Source organism: Catharus ustulatus, chromosome 3 (genome assembly GCF_009819885.2).
Source record: "Catharus ustulatus isolate bCatUst1 chromosome 3, bCatUst1.pri.v2, whole genome shotgun sequence".
NCBI classification, from domain to species: domain Eukaryota; kingdom Metazoa; phylum Chordata; class Aves; order Passeriformes; family Turdidae; genus Catharus; species Catharus ustulatus.
In genome coordinates, this window is record NC_046223.1 from 58,073,560 (window position 1) to 58,088,861 (window position 15,302).

Sequence of the window (15,302 nt, forward strand, 5' to 3'; positions counted from 1 at the left end):
AATTAGTTTTGAGCAATAATTTATTATGTCACTTGCAACTTGACCCTTTCTGTTTTTTTAATTTCACATGCTAGGAGTACCTACATTAGATGTTCATTGAAATTCCTGAGCAGGTTATAAGTTTAACTATAGGGAGAAACATTATTAGGATGACCTTGAAAAAAAACTGTTATATCCTTAGTTTAATGGGTACTTCTGCTTCAAAAAATCTGACTTGCTTATGTAGTTTCACTGCTGCCAACATCTCAGGAGCACTGCCTCAAAGATACAAATTTCAATTTCAAGTTGAAAAGAGGTGTGGATAAAAGGCAATTTGCATAGGGAAAAAATTACACAAAACTTTCTATTGCGTGGAATAATATATTTGCGAAAGTCAGCAACTCAGTTTTAAATTGCTACTAAGAAATATGGTAAATATATGGAAAATATATATGTGATACCTGCCCTCTGTCTGTCTGTCTGTCTGTCTATCTATCTGTAAGTAAAAATGTTTGTGAGGGAAAAGTACTCCACTACTAACTTAAGAACAGTCTAATTAGTAGTGGAGTAAAGTCTGTGGAAGAAGTAGAAAATTCTAGCCATTGACTAAAACAGAATCTGATAGGGTATGCAAATAGAAAAATACTGCATTTCTAGTGTTTCAAGCTAAAGAAAAGTAGTATGTTTACACTACTGATCTTTGAACTGATGCCTTGAATTGGCCTTTATTGATGTATATATATACAATCATTTATTGATGTATTTTGTTTATTTGAAAAAAATATATTTTGAATTTTTTCTGTAGGAAATTAGGAAGCATATTCACAAGCACGGAGAAAATCACAGCTGGCTGAAATCTAGATTTGCTGTTTTGTCCACACTATGTCCTGATTTGGAGGCCAAAGAGACAGAAGATGAGCTTTGTAAACTTTCCAGTGACTTCAAGAGACTTCTAGATTTGCTGGCTGAGGTACAGTATGAGCGACACAAGAACCCCCCACTGACAGTGTCACATGAAATGACATCGATCATGGCTTCACAAGCACAAGTTCCCTGCTGTGTTTTTTAAATTAAGCTGCAAGCCTTCAGCAAGGAAAAATTAATTTGTGCTCCATGGGTAGCGAAGTACTGGGAGTAGCAGGCAAAAAAAAAAAGACATCATAGTGAATCTTTTCCCTTTGCTGAATTGGAAAGTATCACAGTAAATGTTTCTGCAATCAAAATGTGCATTTTTTTTAGTTTTTTAAAATCAGTTTATAGTAAACATTGTCAAAACCATGATGTACATCAGGTAGTGGATACAGAATTTCACTTATATCATGATTTATTTATTTGATGCTGAAATAAAGCTCTACTTTGAGGTTGTTTCTAGTCATTAAGGATGTGTCTCACATCCTGAACTCGCAGGAAAAGGCTGCAGTTTTCTGAGGCTGGACTGAAAATGAGATACTATAATTGCAGAAAAAATGGGAAATTTCTAACTCGTAACAAGCAAAACCTCTTAGAAGCACTGAACCCTTGAGTTCTGCGACTTCTCAGGGAACTTACTGCTTCACAGTTTATACAGTTAAACAAAAAATCAGGTGAAACACAGAGCATCTTCCCCTTAAAAGGTGGAATAGACCCACTTAAAAGTGAAGAAAGAGTTCAGGAGACAGAAAGAGTTCAGACTTCAGACTTGAAATTTCATTGTTAGTGTCAGTTCTTGCGGTGGCCTTAAAGGGGCTTCAAATGTATAAAATTTCTGTGTATTTACTAAAAGTTCTCTAAGCTTTTGTGGTGTGAAAACTGCTTGGAAAGTTAGGGCAAGAAAAGTAATTTCCACCTGACTAAAAAGCTTAAGATACTGTCTTTTAAATTTTTTTTTAGTTTTTTGGAGGGTGATTTTTGGAATTAAATCACTTTTTTTTGTTTCCTCTAAAAATCAGAACTAAAAGTAAGTTAATGAGAGTAACTTAATGAGGGGAATATAAGAAAATAAGAGGTCAGATCTATACTTGGTTTGAATCTAAAAGTATAATATAAATGTCACTCTATAATATAAACATATATAGAAACATATATATATATAAATAAACAACTACTGATTCTTAGAAGTCTGAATACTATTTATAAATATCTTTATAAATACCTTTTTAATCAGATGGATGAGACTGTTTAGGCAAGGGCTGATACTGGGTATTGCCAGAGTTCAGCAATAGTTTTGGAAACTAAAAACTAAATGTTTATATAACAGGAAAGTAAATTACTTTACAAAACATAAATGAAAGGAAAGGAACTGGAAAAAGAAAAGGATCTAGAATAGTTTATTATTAAAACCTTAAAACCCAGGAGCTACATGAGGAACAGAACCTAAAGGTCAGCTACATGTATTTAGCTGAATCACACAAATAGAGCAGAACTTTCTGATATGTTTAATGGATATGCCTCTCTTAGAAAATTTTACAAATTGATACTGGATACTGCACCACATGCACATTGTGGTCCATAAAACCAGGGTAATTCAGCACTTTAATGTGTTCATGATTCACCAAATCACTTTGCTCACAACACTCCAAATGTCAGCAAAACGTTTTTGTGTGTTGAGTAGTGCAGGTGTTCTGGAATCTGGGTCAGCCTGCAGGGATGAGGATAAGTGTGTTTTTTCTAAGTGATCAAAGTGTTTTCTAAGGAGCTGTCACACATGGCTATTTGTCATATGGCAGTGTACCAGGGAGCATGTTTGAACAAGGCAAAGATCTCTCCCCAGTCACATTTTAAGTCTAAAGATGCTTTTCCAATGTAAAGGTGTCAAAATTGCTGGAGATAAAAATAGTTTAAATATCAAAAATTTACTATATTTTTGAAAAGGTATTCCAAATATAAATGTACCCTTAAAATATAGATGTGTCTTTCAACATGAAATACTTAAAGTTATCTGTGATGTTAGATTGAAAATACCTTAGGTGCTGTAGGAGACTGTGTCCAGTACAAAGAAGAAGTCAAAAGTGCAATTGAAGAGTTAATCAGCAACTCTAAAGAAGTCCAAGCAGAGGCTGAAAAGATCCTCGATACAGAAAGTTTATTACAAGCTCAGCAGCTACTGCTTCATCATCAGGTAGGGCAATTACCCATGTCCATATCCAGTTTTTTTTTAAAGGCTAATTTATGTAATTATAAAATATTTTTATGTCCATTAATATAAGTCTTTATATTTAAACCTGAAGGAGTTATAAAGGAATCGGTTTCTTTTAAAGAAAAATGTTTTCAGTTTCCTTTAAAATGCTGGTTGTCAACTTTTATTTCATATGGGGTTTTGGGACACAAAACACTAAAAAACAAGCTTCGTTCACTTTAGATTTTGGGTGAGTGTACTCTGCAAGTGTGTAAACTCTCCCTTTTTATCTTTCTGTAGTTTGAGTTTCAGATTCAATAATGGTAAATTGGCTACAATACTGGCTTTGGAAATTCCTCTATTTCAGCATTTTGATGTGTCCCCAACTCTAAATGTTGGAGGGAAGGTGTTTCTCTGGGTAGCTATTTTTGTGACAGATGTGTCTCCATTCTGTAGGAATAGAATAGGAGGTCTTTTATGCACTGATAATGGATCAAAACATCTACAAGCTATGGTAATAATCAATGGCATAGCTTGCATACAGCAAGAATCATGGATTTTAAGGCCAAATATGGGAAAATAACTTTTTGAGATGCTCAAAGCTAATGAGAATAGGAATAATTTACTGCCCATGTTTGGGCATTGTTTAAGTTTTTAATATTAGCATATATTTCTGTGGAGTCAGACAGCTTAGTGTCTGACCAATCACTACTAAGTCTTACCTGCATCTTAACACATACATCAGTGCTTATAAACACCAAAGAGTTTAGATAAGGTTTGTATTCAATTCTTTAAATACTCTACATTCCTTATCCATTTTAGGACAGGTAGTAGAAATACTTAACTTCTCCTTGAGCTCTTTTTGTTGTGGTATGGAGTCTACCAAGGCAAAAATAGATACTGACACAGACCTGAAGGTACCCAGAGTAGAAATGAGCTAGTTGTGAGTTTACCTAGCAAGGTTGGCTGGGTCAGGCACATAATAAAGGAGAGAGGATGTATTCATAGGAGTTTCTGATAGTGGTACAAATCTAGCACTTTGTCCACCTCCAGGACAAAGTTACACAATTTAGCCATACCCTGCTGCTCTTTAACAAGGCTGATATATTGCTTTGCTCAATCTGAGCTGGAGTGCAGAGCAGACCTGCATTCAGTCATGAGGAATACATGCACCTGTGATTCCTGCTGTGCTTGCTCAACTGCTGCGGCTTCTGCTTTCTCAAATATGCTTTGGATAAATGGCCACATTTTCACTCTTTTTATCACATCCATATGCCACAAAAGACAGCATTTGACATTTTGGAAGCTAGGGCATGCACTTGATGAGTATGAGACTCTCCAGAATACTTGCCCCAGTTTATCCCTTTGTCTGTTACTCTTATTGCATACCCCTGCAAAAACAGAAAGGGGCTGCATTGTGCCAGTTTGCCAAAGGGGCTAAAAAGTCTAATCACTGCTGTTGGATGAATCCTTTCAGCAAAGGACAAGGAGACTCCGTGCAAAAAGACAAGATGTGCAAAAGCAGATTTCCCAAGCCAAGCGGTTGCAGATTGAGGGTGGACTGCCCAGCACAGTACGAGAAGATTTACAAAAATTAGAGGGAACATTGGAGAACATGCAGCAGACTATGGAGAAACGGGAAGAGCAACTGCAGGTGAGTCTTTTGCTCATGGAAATAAGACCTCATACTTACTTTTTCCTCATTTTCTTTTTAGTAAAAGCTGATTTTTTAAAATATCAAAGAACTGAGCTCATTTTCTCACCTTCTGACTCTTGGTCCTTGGGGTTTTCATGATCAATACCTCTATTAAAACTTTTTGAAGCTGTATATGTCTTAAATAATAAATAGCATTCTGTCTGGAAGAGTTTTAAAGTCTCAACTATTAAGTCATAATAGTTAAGAGTTTTAAATAATTTACCTGTGAATTTATTCTTAGATGTATCTTTTCTGGTTAGTAAAGATGATGTTGCTCTTCAGCTGAGTGTCCTTAGGCTGGATATTAGGTTAAGAACACCTGGTGTGCAAATATAATCCTCACAACTCTGTGAAGTACAGGCTGTGATCCTAAATTTAAAGAAGGAAGGAAAAAGTCACAGGGGAATTAAATGAATTGCTTCAGCTTGTATAACTAATCGTAGACTGAATTTGGATTAGAATTTATAGCTTCTTGCACCTGTATGTGATTTGCTCTTTACATGTTTCTGAGCAGAATGTTAATCCAAATGCATTATTCAATGCAAAAAGTTTAGTCACCAAAATTATTTCCCATGAGAAAACACAGTATGAGAAACACAAGCAATAAAACTCAACTTCTTAATATAAGCACTTGTTATTGAAATACTTTTTTCTCCAAAAAATCCCATATGTAAAGTCTTAATCTGTGCTTCAGAATCAAGAAAATTTTTTAAGCTGTCATAGTTCTTGTAACTGGTAATTAAATGCTGTAGGTTAATCAAAATTCTACATTATCAGAAAAGAGCAAATAGGTTCTTATGTGTGGTTTTCTTATGAGTAGGGATTTTCTTCTATCATTTTACTGTAATTCATTTCATTAAAGAACTTGCAAATCCTTTTGATATTTTTGACTACTTGTCACCCTAAGTCTCTGCATGTATTACTTCAGATTTCTTACAGGACATTCAAATATAAGATTTAAATATTGCTGACTTAGAGAACACTGCTTTTTTAGCACAACATAATATCTACCAGCAAACATTCAAGGATAAAGTTTTATTTGGTTTAGAAGAGTTTCATCTACTCGCTGTTGATGGCTTCTCAGGAAAAGTTATTTTATGTCAAGACTTTCTCTTTTTTCCTTTTTCAGTAATGTACAAGGAAAATCTCGTATTCTTCCCTTTGATCTCCTTGTGTTCCTTTTTTGGTTTTGTTTGTCTGTCTTTTAGGTCACAATAAATAAATGGGAGCAGTTTGAAAGAGACAAAGAAACAGTAGTAAAATATCTCAATCAAGCAAGCTCTGTACTTGAACGTATCTTAAACTTTAGCAGTTTAGAGAGCCTCTCCTCAGAACTGGATCAGACAAAGGTACTGACTGTGTGAAATGCAGGAACTGAGGTGTCTTTATGCCTTGCCTGTTGGCACAGGCTGAGTGAATTGCCTTCAATCTTTGCATGGCTTCCCATTAATGCCAGTGCAAATTGCATGTACACATGAGAGATTGCAAAAACTTTTTAGAGGTAAAAAGTCATTTTGTGAAAAAAAATTGGAGGATTTGTCAAAGTCTGCATCTGAAGCATACATATGAAAGTTAATATTATTTTGAGGACTTCTCATTTTATGCTTAATAATCATTTATGCTGGTAATCCAGTGTCAAGCATTGCTTGTTAACATTATTAGGGTGCACTTTGGCAAAGTTGTGTGGAATGTGACAAACAGCACTCTTGGCCCTGAGAAGAAAAAGGAGAGACATCTACACCAAAGACAAAAGCCATGACGTACCATTTGCCCTTAGTAACACAGAATTATCCCAGCCCATTTTATTTACTACTACAGAAGCAGTAATAGCTTTTTTCCCTAAGTGCAATGATTTGCACGCTGCTGCTAACCTTTCGTGAAGCCAATAATAAATTATACCTACCTTGATTTGCTCAGCATCGATTGCTCTGGTGTGTGCCTTTAATGTTTGTGACAGAAAATAATTGTTAAACAAATTGAAAATACAAAATATGAGGTACTGCAAAATCTACTTGGTAAATGGTGAGATCTAAAAATTAGGTAAAGATGGATATTAGTTTTTGCAATGCAAAAATAAATTTCTTGAAGAGCTATAGAAGAAACTGACTTTTTAAGTTAAAAACTTTTGCGCACACAGAATCCCTTGATAAATTTAATTCAGTCTAGTTTGCTCAAATGGATTCTTCTTAAATGCAACATGAAATGAACTTTCTTCAGAGATTTTTTTAATGTATTTACACATTCAGAATACATATGTAGGACCATATATATATTTTCCAACCATAAACATTGAATAAAATTACTTTTTGTGTAAATATATGATACTCTATAGTTGTATTAATACATCTTGCATTCTTACAGGAACTTTCTAAACAAACTGAAGCAATGGCGGTACAGGCTGAGAATTTGGTGAAGAATTCCTCTGAGATACAGCTTGGTTCAAAGAACAAGCAGTCCCTTCAGCATCAGGCAAAATCAATCCAAGAACAAGTGAAAAAAGTGGAAGTTACTCTTGAAGAAGAGTATGTTCTTAACAAGTCCTAATATTTATTCTGCACTATAAGATTGTATCAGATTTCTAGACTACCTTGTCAGCATTTTGTATTGTCTCATCAGCTCTGTCATTTACAGCTTGGTCTGGCATAGTAACCAAGTTATGGTACCAAATATGTCAAAAGAGTGTGTGCAAACAAACAAATTATTTTCCTTTAATTATATGTAGTTCATAAAAGTTAGTTACATTTAACCTGTCACTAATCCTTAAGCCCCAGTTTTTTGAAGAAGGGATAATTGAGCTCATTCTTGAGGCACTGGACTCTTTTGGAAAGAAAAATCTCAAGAGAGAGCACATTTACCACATTTGCCTGAGTTTTCAGTATTCCATTTTCTCTGTAGGAGTGTCAAGAAGTGCCTTCATCTTTGCTGAATGCCCAGATTGTATTTCATGGGCTATATCAAAAGCTGCTTCTGCTGCCAAAAAAAACAAAGGCATAATTTTCCAGATTTTGTTCAAAAATGAAAGGTTCAAACTTCAAACTCCAAGGAAAGCTTGGTGAATATTTGTAGCTTTTTGTATTTGTAAAAAATTCTTCCCCTCTCAAGTGAGTAATTCAGTTATTGTACTTGTTACTCAAATTCAGAATGTTTCTATTCTCATTTTAACCCTATACAGATACATTTGTATGTATGTATGAATTCAGTATTTTTGCATACACTAGATCTGATACACAAGTCATAGATACTTGTACCATTTATATTTTTGTCTTACTGGAATTACTCTCTAGAATAAATTGTTGCATAAGATTAAGCAGGTACCATCACCTCAAACAGAATATGAGTGAAGGACGATGCCCAAATAATTGGGTTTTTTTTCCTCATAATGACCACTGTCATCTTAATCTGATTTTAGTTTAGTGCCATTTTCTCCCTGATGTGAAACCATAACCAGAATAACTAGCCTGTGCAGCAAATGGTGGTCTGACCATTTATGTGATGCTTTCTCCAACATGAAGTGCTAGAGTGATTTGCAGTCAAATTCTACCATCTCTAATTAAATACTTTATATGTAATTTTCTCCACTATTAGAGAGAAAACTAGTGTGAATTTTCAATCTAAGAAATTCACTCTTCCAGCAATGAATATTTGATTTTTTAAATAAAGTAATGTGTTTTTAAATGAAAGTCATCATTGATATACCCTTTCAATGTAGATATGAAATAGGTTTTAGTTGAATGTATGGATTATACAGAATGTCTGGTAGTGTGACAGATAATAAAAAGCTAAATATCTTCTGTAAAAGATGCAAATACATACAACTATCTATAGGGTATCTACAGAACTCATAGTAAGTGTATAAGGGTTATATTTTGACTTGCATCACCAATAAAAATCTTGGCCAATTAGTTTAAAGTGAAGTTATTCCAGATTCATAAGTTACATAGTGTGCCAGTGAACAAGAAAAAGAGAGCAGCTCTCCACAGTCAGCTACAGTAAGAGCTTAGCCCATCTGTTTTCCAAGGAGATCATGCGGAGTTGTGCAGTGTGTTGGGATTATGTTCTTTACGGTCTGTGGCTTTCTTAAAGAAACTCCAATGAAGGCATGCAAGAGCAGTTGTGCCACTGATTTGGTCTCTGGATTCTGATTCCAGCTGTATTTTCCTGAGCTGGACTTGAGTGAAGTATTTTTGCACATTGTTTTCTACAAATAGCTTGAATTTGCATACACTCTTATCAGTAAATCGCTGTTGACATACCTGTTTTTTTTAACTTTGAAAATAAATATGAAAAAAATAAAAATGCCGACTTTTACATTTTTAGGCTACATCTTTTCTTAAAGCTTTCTCCAGCTTTAATGAGGGGGAAAAAAGTTTAAAACTTTTTACCATGGAATTATTTTTAGGCTATATTTAGAAGGGAAAATGTATTTTGAAATTTTGTAATATTCAAACTTCTATGATGAAACTTCAATATTTTCAGTGAAATAGAAAATGTGTGTTTTGCAAGCTGTGTGCAGGGTACTGGTTTCAAGTACTTGAAAGGAGTAGAAACTTGTATAGGAAGTTAATGCTGTTAGGCCTTGTATAATGGTCTTCTTATTTGTGACTCAAAAAAAAGGTGCTTTGTTTGCAGTCCTAGACATATAAAATCAGTCATAATTTGTCTCTGTTTAACATACCTGTAATGTAAAACTACTAACTCTGAGGGCATTGAGTCACATTTGTTGTTGATTCTTTGGCTCGATATGAAATCATTGCCACAGCAAACACGAACTTCCTGTAAGCGAGGGAGATTGCTGTTACAAAAAAGCAAGATCAGTAAAGCAGGGAAGCTATGGTGACTGTGTGTATGTCCACACATTTCACTGGTTTTTAATTGTGAACCTCTATGAACTCAGTTATCTGAATATTTAGATTTCTGTTAGCATACCATATTATTTCCTAGAAATCTCATCCTGTTGATGTTCCTTTTCCTTTCTCTTCCTGCTGTGATGAGATTTTTGTACAGCTGATGAATAAAGCTGTACTTTCTTTCACCCCTCAATGTCCCCTCTATCACTAATGCATTTGTTTGACTTTTGGCGCATGGTCTAAGAGAGAACCATATTTGAGTTTAGATGCAAAACTTCATCTTCTAAAACAAGAACTTTTAAAAATGACCCTCCTGTAGATAGAATAAATTCCATTTTTATTTTAGCAAGAATATGGACAGCTTCATTATATTAAACTGTTTATTCTCTCTAATTGATTTGGTTAATTTTAGTATTAAAAGCATGGAAATGGTGAAAAACAAATGGCATCATTTTGGCAATAATTTTGAAGCTCTGTCCATCTGGATAGCTGAACAAGAAAAAGAACTGGAAACTTTGGAAATATCATCTTCTCCTTTGGACATACAGATCAGCCAAATCAAGGTGATTAGTTCTTGTTACATTTAGTATTAAAAACCAATTTAACTGTTATTTTGCTAGAGGCCAAATGAGAAAAGAGACGTTTTACTTTTTTCAAAAGTATCACAATGAAGTGACGGCACATTTTATACATTAATATACCAAGCAGTAAGGTCTTATATAAACTAATGGAAAATTCTTACAGGCTACCTTCTTTTTTAGTGTTTTGTTTCCATATATGAAGTCTTTGTGTGTGTGGTTGAAATCATAATTTATACCCTTTTTATTTTTTGAGTAATCTCAACAAAATAGCTACATAAATACAGGTTTGTCTTTTTTTTTTTTTTTAACATACAATAGCTAGTGACTATAGAATTTGATTTTAATCTTGCAAGCTAAAGTTACAACTTGATTTATGTATCTTTTATGCTGAATTAATAAAGAAATGATTGCTCTTGGTAGCTTGAAAACCTCCATAACATTTACTATGACTGTATTTGCACTGACTTCAGTTCTGTGTACGTTCCTGCAGTTACACAGTGGTTTAGTTTAAAATTGCTGACTGAGGTGCATATTGTCTCCAAGCATTGCATTTCAAGGGCTGACTTTGTATACTTCCACAAATGAAAATGTACCTTCTATGGAATGGCATGTTTCTAAGGGTATAGAGTTTTTCAATAGGCAGTGCACATTGCCATTTTCTTTTTTCTGTGACCTGCTTGTTCTTCAGGAGGTGCTCAGGTGTGCAGCTGCTTGCAGACCAGCTTGACGTTGTTTCCAAAGGATCTTATTAGGCACCTATTTCATGTGACAGAAACAGTTTATCAACAGATTTTTCTGTTCTTAATTTGTTCACAACTTTACAAAGACTAAATAAATAAAATCTCTTGACTTCATTATTGAAGAACAAAACTATGCTTGAATTCTTGCTTCATCACCACAGCAATTCATAAACAGTTTCCTTATGAAATTATATGTATGCACTTATTCCACTGGCATATATTATAGTGTTGTCTTGCTTTTCAATAATTAGTGGACAGGATTCTAGTGTTTAAGACAGAAAATAAGTAGAAAAAAGTGCATCAAATGATGCTAATATTGCATTACAGTGTGTCAGTTCTTGTCTATCTAAATGGAGCCTTCTTAAACTCTACTAGCCTATTCCAACCAAGTTCCCAGAAAGGTTGTTCCTTGCTGTAGATGCAGATAAGCAGTAATTTTTTCATTGCATTGAAATTTTCTGAAAATTCCATCATAATTCTTACACATTTAAACACCATGGTCAGCAGATGATGTTTATGAGCACCTGAGTGAACAGACATGAACCAGAAAATCCTTCACGTAAGGCACAGGGTATTTCATTGTATCTCAGGTGAACTAATGAGCTGTATGAGCCATGATGTGTGAAATGCATCATCTCCCCTCCAGTGCATGGACATAGCCAGAGATCTGCTTCTGCAGAGTTGCTTTGTGCCTGATTTTGAAGAATTTGTTGCTCTGTCATAAGCTTCCTGATGAGCTACTCTGTGTCACAACATTAAATCAGCATACATAGTACATAATTTCTACTACACTACATTAGTAAGGAACATTTCAATATAGGGCAAATGACAAAAAAATAGTGTGCTCCTTGACACCTTTGTCAGACCAGGTAAAAAGCCTGGGGTCAGCTGAATGTAATTATCCTACATGGTAGAGGTAATATTCTGTTTTTGGTGATGCTGATTGCAAAGCCCCAGTGACTTCAGCAGAGCCAGATTTTCACCTACACATTTCTCTGAAATTCCTGGTGGAACAAAGTGACAGTTATCACAAGTAGTTACCATTGGTGGCAGACTCAGTGCAAGTTTGAAAGCCTCAATTATCCACCTTCTTTTATGTAACTGAGTGAATTTAACAGAATAGCGTAGGAGTGAGAAAGCACTGCCTCATTTGTATCTGCTGCATTGTTAGATAATTTCAGCTTCAGGGCTGCAAATCCAGTATTTTTCCTCAGCAACATGTTCTCATGCAAAAAAAGATATTTTATAATCCAAATTAATTCAGAATATATTGCATAAAGAGAAACTATAAATTCTTATAGCACCACTTTTTTTTTCTGACAGTCACCCTGCTAATTTTTGACTGAATGTTGCAGTAAGCCCCTCCTGAGCTTTATAATGGCTTTATAAGAAAGAGATCGTATTTTTATCACAATTATATTAGAAGTTGGGCACTACCTATGCTTTGAGTGCATTTTCAAGAAATTTTTTGGTTGCTTTCATGTACATATGTGTCTTAATGTTTTTTTAATCTGAGAATGCTATTGCCTGTTTCAATTTCCAAGAACTCACTTGGATCTTTCAAATCTCTGCCAATGAATGTTTTCCATTCCTTTTCATGGACATGATACATCAATTAAATGTATCATGCAGCAATTAAAAAAATAAAACTGTTGTGATAAAAAAACTTACTTCCAAATTCATTGGTGCCAACTGTATAAATAGCTACTGAATGAGAAACACTATAAATTTCTTTTTTGGATGATGTAGTAGCCAAGATTGCCTCTAATATGTAGTAAGACAAGTGCAAAATAATAGGAGACGGTTGTTGTCATGCAGCTGCTGAAATGTAAAGCCAGTACAAGTTTGTCTTTATGCATTTACTAAATGAGTTACAGGACAGATAAAAAATTGTCAAAACCAATTATCACCCTTGTTTCATGGTTACTTATTTATACTGTAACATGGTTCTTTATTCAATCTTCTGCATAAGGGCACACTCACTTTAGTGTATGATCTAATTAAATTAATCCTTTATTATACCATAGTATTTTAAATTAGAAAATGAAAACTGTCTCTACTGTTTTCTAATCATGGCATGTTTCATTTGTTAAGTGCTTCAAAACTCATTAAACATAACTAACCAACTGTTAGGTTTCAGCTCCTTGACAATACTTTTTCAGTGTCACTGTCATGTTTTTCCATCCTCTGTTTATTTTTAATCTTAAAGAGAACTGTGTACTACTTTACTGTGACATAAGAGATGCTAAAATATGAACCATCATATCTGCTTGAAAATATGCACCTCGGCCAATTCTAATTGTGCTTCACGCACACTGGTTCTAGACCAGTCTGTATTTTAAACCTTTGCCACTGATAGTTTCAAAAAGAGAAAGGGTATTTACAGGTCATATTAAGGACTTTGGTGGCTAGTTACTTTAAGTGGTCAATGAACTCTTCTCTTACATAATTTTTTATGAAGGATGTTTGTAGCACAGAGAAAAAAAGGAATGGGAAAATATTGTTCTAATAATTTAAAACTTCTTTTGAATCTTCTTACTATTGCTTTACATTTTAGGTTATTAATAAAGAGATAGATGGTAAAATAACTGGAATCTCAAATCTAGAAGAGGAAGCCAAGTCTTTTTCCCAGTTTGTTACCTCTGGAGAACGTGCACATATTAAAGCCAAACTGACTCAGGTCAAAAGGTACTGGGAAGAACTAAGAGATCATGCACAGAGACTGGAAGGAACAATCACAGGGAATGCATCAGCCCAGCAGAAATATGAAGAAAGTCTTAAACAGGTAGACTATGAAAAATTTAATGGATTGTTTGCAGCAATTTATGGAATTACTCTGTATTTTTCTAAAATTGACTGTAAAATGCAGATTATAGCAGGATGGACTAAAATAAATAAGTGGATTTATAAGGTAATTGCAAGGCCTAGATACATAAATTTGTGCTTTAAATTACCTAAAAGGCAGGTTCAGAAAGGCAGTAAAATATACACACTCAAAAAATTACATTGTCGTCTAGAAAACCTATTTGATTCTCCTGGATATTATACTGTTGAACCACATCCATACTTCTTATAAACACTTTTAATGTCATTTTTGGTTGATAGAAGGTTGTAAAAAAATGATGTAAATATTGTTATTTCCCCAGCTTGGAGGAACTAAGTGCTGTTGATGTCTTTTCACTTCAAAAGGTACTCAGCATTATGAAGGGTTAGGATATAAAATTCTCTTAGCAGCAAACATTTAAAAGATGTTATTTAAAGAATCATTTATGTAATTCCTGCTGGTTTTAGCTTCTGGATTGCCTTTTTTTTTTTTTCTTTAATAGGTGCAGCAGTCAGTATCTGAATTTGAAGCTAAGCTAGCTGAGCCTCTCACATTGTGCTCTTCAGCAGCAGCAACATTTGCAGCCCTTCAGGATTGCACGGTAAGCGTGTGGCCAGCTGTTCCTGGCATGTGTCCCTGTGACGGTGTCACACTGACCTCCTTACAGAACAGCCCATAACCCCCAGAGCAGGTGCTGCCTGATGCCACACAGCTACCTGTCTGGGTAGGCAGCTCAGGGAAGGCTTAAGTACTTCCTGAACTATTTCTTGTCACCATTTCTGACAGGATTGAAAAGTTTCTTCCCCAGTCTAGGGGGAAATAAGCCTCAAAGTACCACTTAATCCTTCAGGTTAACTTTATGCATCTAAAACAATGCAAACAACAATCTTTTAGACATTTTTCCTCTAAGGTTTTCATGAAACTTGGACTTTAGTATAGGTGGCCCTGTGATTAAAGAAAATATATCCTTGGAAGTAGTTTTTCTTGGGCAATGAAAGACTGGACAGAGTTTCAACTTAGAAACTGTGTTGCTAGGAATCCATGGGTGTTTAGATATTTGGTTCAGTCCATTACAAAAATATTGGATTGGTATTCAAACTACAAATAATCCCTTATCAGGGATTTCGGTGTCATATTTTTCTTTTCTAAGTTCTGATATGTTTTTTCAACAATAAAATTTGGTGTCATATTTTTTTTTTCTAAGTTCTGATATGTTTTTTCAACAATAATCATAGCCTTTCTTTCTAAGAAGTATTTTGAAACATTTTAGTCATATTGCTCTTGCATTAAAATGCATATAATGTCTTCTGAACTTAGTGATTGATAACTGCTTTCAAAGGCTGTTTTCAAAGGGGACCTGGCCTCCTTCAACAAAACTTGATAATAGTTGAGGAAAAATATTTTGCATGTGGGGAATTTATGCAGACAGCACTTGTTATCACAATTTTTATTGACTTTTAAACATAATGAGTATGTTTGAATATGCTGTTATAAGGTCTTTTTCTCTTCAGGGCATCATGATGATTAAATATCTTGTTGTG

General features: G+C 34.5%; 1 protein-coding gene across 21 annotated transcripts in view; it reads left to right on the forward strand.

The window, feature by feature from the left end:
* SYNE1 (spectrin repeat containing nuclear envelope protein 1) overlaps positions 1–15,302 on the forward strand; it is a 289,881-nt gene that overhangs the window by 97,484 nt on the left and 177,095 nt on the right. For all 21 annotated transcript variants that reach the window (XM_033056260.2, XM_033056262.2, XM_033056276.2 and 18 more), the window contains 8 exons: positions 785–949; positions 2,909–3,076; positions 4,551–4,727; positions 5,978–6,118; positions 7,131–7,291; positions 10,029–10,179; positions 13,495–13,722; positions 14,264–14,362. In XM_033056260.2, coding sequence (XP_032912151.1) covers positions 785–949; positions 2,909–3,076; positions 4,551–4,727; positions 5,978–6,118; positions 7,131–7,291; positions 10,029–10,179; positions 13,495–13,722; positions 14,264–14,362 — 1,290 coding nt within the window. The remainder of the gene's footprint in view (positions 1–784; positions 950–2,908; positions 3,077–4,550; positions 4,728–5,977; positions 6,119–7,130; positions 7,292–10,028; positions 10,180–13,494; positions 13,723–14,263; positions 14,363–15,302) is intronic.